This window comes from Salvia miltiorrhiza, chromosome 6, assembly GCF_028751815.1.
Source record: "Salvia miltiorrhiza cultivar Shanhuang (shh) chromosome 6, IMPLAD_Smil_shh, whole genome shotgun sequence".
Lineage (NCBI taxonomy): Eukaryota > Viridiplantae > Streptophyta > Magnoliopsida > Lamiales > Lamiaceae > Salvia > Salvia miltiorrhiza.
In genome coordinates this window covers 19,452,455-19,458,162 of record NC_080392.1, presented here as the reverse complement: position 1 = coordinate 19,458,162, position 5,708 = coordinate 19,452,455, and the positions used below count along the sequence as shown (strand labels likewise).

Below are 5,708 nucleotides of genomic sequence, written 5' to 3'. Positions count from 1 at the left end.
TTGCCTACAACTTCTTTAGCAAGAAGGATAGTAGCAATTCTATTGCCCAACAAGAGTTATGGTGTATGGCCACGGGCAAGAAGGTCAACTTTGGGGAGTATGCAGTCAACCACTTCAAGGATATCGCAAATCATCCCAAACAGCGGATCTCCTTGGCTCATTTGGTCACTATCTTGGCCAAGAGCTTGAAGATCCTGGATGAGGAGGCAACTGGCTTGGCCAATATGCAAGAGGAGCACCTAGACCTCGCTTACCTCCAGAGAATGCAAGAGGTAGAATGGGATAACCAGGAGAGAGCCCAGAAGTTCATTTGGCCTGCCCAGGATGAAACCTCAGCCAACTTGAAGACCCCCTCTACATCACGCCCTACCAGAAGGATGAGCATCCCGCCCGAGACGAGAAGATCAGAAGTGTTGGAGCGCCTTGCTAGTATTATGGAGAACCAGGCCACAATGAAAGCAATGCTGGATGCCATCTACATGTTGATCGAAGGTACCGGTGCCAGGTACCCTGCCCCCTAACAAGTTCCTTCCTTTTTCATTCTTTTTTTTTTGGTCTTTAGGTTTTTAGGTGTTTTTGAGTCTTTTTGTTTTAGGTTTGGGGTTGGCCTGTGTTGCCAACCGTTGTTTGCTGTGTTTCATTTTTTATTTTGTGTTTGTGTATTTTTATCATGGTCCATCCCAATTTTTTTCCCACTTTGTTCGAGGAAAAATGTGTGGGTGGGGGAAGGGGATGGCCACTTCTTTTGTATTTTGTGTGTGTTTGTTTAGCCTTCCATAATCACTCACTTTGCCCAAAGCAAAGTGTGTGAGTACGGAAGGCTATGTTTGTCTTTTATGGAGTTCTTGGAGGTCCATGAGTTGGCCCTTACCTGACCCACTTTGCCCAAGGCAAAGTGTGTGAGTGGGAAGCCGCCTACATGACTTCCGAGTCTCCATTTTCTTGTTTTGTTGTTGTGTCGTCAGCATGTTTGAAGAAGTTTACTATTTTGAGCATAAAGAATGTCATGACAATGGGGCTCGTTGGAGTTGGCAAAGAGGGAAGCATCGAGTTTAAAAGTGGCTGAGTATAAGAAGAAGCGTTTTTCTTTAGTTGTAACGTTTTTTCAATTATTTAGTTTCCTTTATTTTGCTTACAGTTTTCGTACTTGGAGGGGACCAGCATATATGTATTTGCATGAGAAGGAGTTTAACCTAGTTTTATGAAATATCAACTTTCTACCTATCATTTCTTCCTCGCCTCATTTTTCTCTATCTATCTCTAATTCTCTTAATTCATCAAGACTACAACTTTCTTACGTAAAAGTTCTGTATTATGCAAACAAATTCATATCCAACCATAGATCTATAACATTTGGTATATCAGAGCAAGGTTCCTGTGCTTTAGTTGGCAAAACGTGTCGATCATGGCCGATGGTACGCGTTTGAAGGAGCTGCAGGAAGCACAAAAGAAAATGGATCAGTTATTGCAAGCGGAATCTTTACAGAGAACAGTTACTGAAGAGAGAATGAAGGAGTTGATAGCTGGAATTGATCAAAAAGTATATGCAAAATATGATCAGCTATCTACTATCTTAGGAGACATTAAGATGCAACTTCAGTTTATGGCGCAAAACAAGGAAGGAACGGGTTCTATTTTAGGCCCGACTCCGGGATCTGTGAGGAAAGAAGGTAATCCTACTAGAAACACTGCTTTTACTTCTAAGGTTAGGAGTGATTACTCTTCTCAGCACAGTTTCAACTCTGGTAACTCTGTGCATAGGATTGATTTCCCTAAATTCAATGGTACCAATCCCAGGGGATGGATCCTTAAATGTAACACGTATTTTAAGTTAACAGCTGCCATGTCTGATGAGAATATGATCCAATTGTCGGTCCATAATTTCGAGGGAAAGGCATTACAATGGCTGCAAAACTTTGGTTGTGAGAACCTATTTTCTATCACTTGGGAGCAGTTTATGGATGTGGTGGAAGCTAGATTTGAAGACTTGAACGAAGGGAAAATAGTCATGGAGTTTAAAAATCTTAAACAAACTGGTACTTATGAAGAGTATGTTGAAAAATTTGAGGAGTTAAGGGCGTGCTTGTTGCTCAGTAATAGCATGAGTTACTCTGAAGAGTATTTCATTGCAAGCTTCATCAGTGGCATGTCTGAGGAGTTACAGGGGTTTATGCTATTGTTCAAACCTAAGACTCTAGTTGAGGCTGTTGAGATGGGATACAAACAGATTTCAACTCTTGATGCCATTGCAAAAAGGGTTAAACCCATTCCCAGGAATTTCCAGAACCATGGAACAAGTTACAAGAGGCCAGAGGGTGGTGGAACAATTATCAAGCCTAATAACCAAGGAGTCAGCAAAACTCCAATCAAAATACTAACCACTGCAGAGATGGCAGCTAGGAGGGAGAAGGGACTCTGGTTTAATTGTGATGAGAAATTTTTTGCTGGGCATAAATGCAAACACAAGTTATTCTTCATGGAGATGACTGAGGCACAAGAGCAGGCATACTCACAGCATGAAGAAGAAACTGAGGAATTGATTTTAGATGAGCTTGAACATACTGAAGAAGTTCATGTTAACATGCTTGGAGGTGCTAACTCCAGAACCATGAGGATCATCGGCAAGGTTGGAGACTCCCCAATTAGAATCCTCTTGGACACTGGAAGCACACTGAGTTTCCTACAAAAAAAATTTGCTAAGACTATTGGGGTTGAGTTAGAGCCTGACTTTCCTATTATAGTCAGGGTAGCCAATGGACAGAAACTGATGAGTAACAGGAGAGCAGTTGACTCATCTTGGGAGGTACAAGGACATACTTTCACTTACTCTCCTAGGATATTGGCCAATGAGGGTTATGACTCAATACTAGGCAGTGATTGGTTGGAATTCTGTTCTTCCATTATCTTGGATTATAAGAACATGACTTTTGCAGTTCATCAAGGTTCAAGGATAATCAAATTAAAAGCTGAAACTGACCAGACCAGGTTTAAAGAAACATCAACACAAGGGCTATTCCATATGTTGCACCATCACTTGGTTGAAGTGGTGGAGGTTTATCTGGTGGACTGTCAACAAGCGCTGACAGATAATTCCATCACAAGTCCAGAGTTGGAAAAGTTACTAGAAGAATTCTCAGATATCTTTGGTGAGCCCCAAGGCCTACCTCCTACAAGATGCATAGAGCATCAGATTATTCTCAAGCCGGAGAGTGTTCCCAAACATCAATATCCCTATAGGACCTCCCACAACCACAAGAATGAGATTGAAAAGATTGTGCAAGACATGCTTGCAGCTGGGATTATACAACACAGTAAGAGTCATTTTGCTTCACCAGTTATCTTGGTAAAAAAGAAGGATGGAACATGGAGGATGTGTGTTGATTATAGATACCTAAACTCTCTCACTGTCAAACATGATTTTCCCATTCCTCTGATTGATGAGTTATTGGATGAGCTACATGGAGCTAAATTCTTCTCCAAACTGGACTTAAGGTCTGGATACTTTCAAATTCAAGTCAAGGCGACTGATAGATATCTCACAGCTTTCAGTACGCATCATGGCCATTTTGAATTCCTGGTCATGCCGTTTGGCTTATGCAACGCACCTGCTACCTTTCAATCCCTCATGAACCTGGTTTTCCAGCCCCATTGAAGGAAGTTTGTGTTAGTCTTTTTTGACGATATTTTGGTTTATAGCAAGACAGAGGAGGAGCACCTACTTCATTTAAGGTGTGTACTATCTACTTTGAGGGAGCAGACTCTGTTTTCCAAGATGAGTAAGTGTCAGTTCCAGAAAAATGAGATTGAATATCTAGGGCACATTATCTCTGGTGATGGGGTTGCCACTGATCCAAGCAAAATAGAGAGTATGGTAAACTGGCCTACTCCTATGAATGTCAAGCAATTGAGAGGCTTTTCGGGACTAACCGGGTACTACAGAAAATTCATCAAAAATTATGGTTTGATTAGCAAACCATTAACTAATCTATTGAAAAAAGATTGTTTCCGATGGACCATGGAGGCAGGGCAAGCTTTCTTAGCTTTTAAGGCTGCTATGACCACTGCTCCTGTTTTAGCTCTGCCAAATTTCACAAAAAAATTTGTTGTGGAAACTGATGCTAGTGGTACCGGGGTAGGTGCTGTGCTTCTTCAAGAGAAGAAACCTATTGCCTACATGAGCAAATTATTGTGTCCAAAATATCAGGCTATGTCAGTATATGAGAGAGAGTTCTTGGCTGTGATATTTGCTGTGCAGAAATGGAGATCTTATTTGCAGGGACATAAATTTATAATCAAGACCGACCAACAAGCCCTCAGACACTTGCTAGACCAGAAAACAATGAACCCGGTCCAGCAAAAGTGGTTAACAAAATTACTCGGTTTGGATTACGAAATCCAGTATAACAAGGGAGTAGAAAATACAGTGGCTGATTCTCTATCTCGATATCCTGTGGCAGAGGCTCAAACACTTGAGACTTCAACAGTATCTCCTACTTGGATGTTGCAAATCCAAAAGAGCTATGAAGGGGATTCACGTTTCACTCCAATTCTAGCTGCTAAGCTAGTAGACCCCACTGCCCATCCTGAGTTTCAAGTGGCAGCTGGGCTGCTTCAGTTTAAGGGAAGGATTGTGGTTGGTTCTTCTTCAGATACAAGAAAGGTTATCTTAACTGAGGTGCACAATTCAGCTTTTGGTGGTCATTCGGGCATCCAAGGTACTTATTCTCGGCTCAAAACTTTCTTCTTTTGGCCTCACATGAAAAAGGATGTAGAGGATTGGGTGCGCGAATATGATGTTTGTCAGAGGAGTAAGCCAGACCTCTCCAACTATCCTGGTCTACTCCAGCCTTTACCCATTCCAGACAAATTCTGGACTCACATCTCTATGGATTTCATTGAGGGGCTGCCTAAGTCATGGGGCAAAAATGTTATTCTGGTGGTGGTAGACCGACTCAGCAAATATTCGCATTTCATTACCTTAGCTCACCCATTTACTGCCCAAAGTGTAGCGCGGTTGTTCCTGGACCATATCTATAAATTACATGGTCCCCCTATCAGCATCGTTTCAGACAGAGATAAGATTTTTACTAGTAATTTTTGGAAGGAGCTGTTTAAGCTTATGGGTACAAAGTTAGAGTTGTCTACGGCTTACCACCCACAAACTGATGGCCAGACCGAAAGGGTGAATCAGTGTTTGGAGCTGTATTTGAGGTGCATGTCTGGTTCTAATCCTAAGCAGTGGGCTAAATGGTTGTCGTTAGCTGAGTATTGGTATAACACTAATTACCACAGTAGTTTAAAATGCTCTCCCTATCAGGCTTTGTATGGTACTCCGCCCCCCCAACACCGGGTTGAGTGCTTACTTACATTCCTCCAATCAGGAGGTTAAGGATTGGCTAGTCTAGCGACAGGCAGTGGTACACATTTTAAAGGAAAATCTACAACTGGCGCAGGCAAGAATGAAGTTTTTTACTGATAAAAAAAGAAGTGAGCGTACCTATGAAGTTGGGGACTTTGTGTACCTCAAGCTGCAGCCTGTCTCCTTGCGCCGCAATTTGAAGTTAGCTGCTAAATACTATGGTCCCTACGAAATTACAGAGAAGATTGGCTCAGTTGCATATAAATTGGATTTGCCAGTCTTCCAAAATCCATCCGGTCTTTCATGTTTCACTTCTTAAGAAATGTTTGGGCCGCAATGTCACACCATT

General features: G+C 42.0%; 1 protein-coding gene across 1 annotated transcript; it reads left to right on the top strand.

Moving 5' to 3' along the window:
* Positions 1-1,405: 1,405 nt before the first annotated feature.
* On the top strand, positions 1,406-3,652 carry LOC130990618 (uncharacterized). Its single transcript, XM_057914838.1, has one exon. The coding sequence runs from the start codon at positions 1,406-1,408 to the stop codon at positions 3,650-3,652; it is 2,247 nt and encodes a 748-aa protein (XP_057770821.1).
* Positions 3,653-5,708: the final 2,056 nt, after the last annotated feature.

Bases quoted from the DNA above. Each gene is read 5' to 3' on its own strand.
- LOC130990618 (XM_057914838.1), top strand. From the start codon at position 1,406: ATGGCCGATGGTACGCGTTTGAAGGAGCTGCAGGAAGCACAAAAGAAA.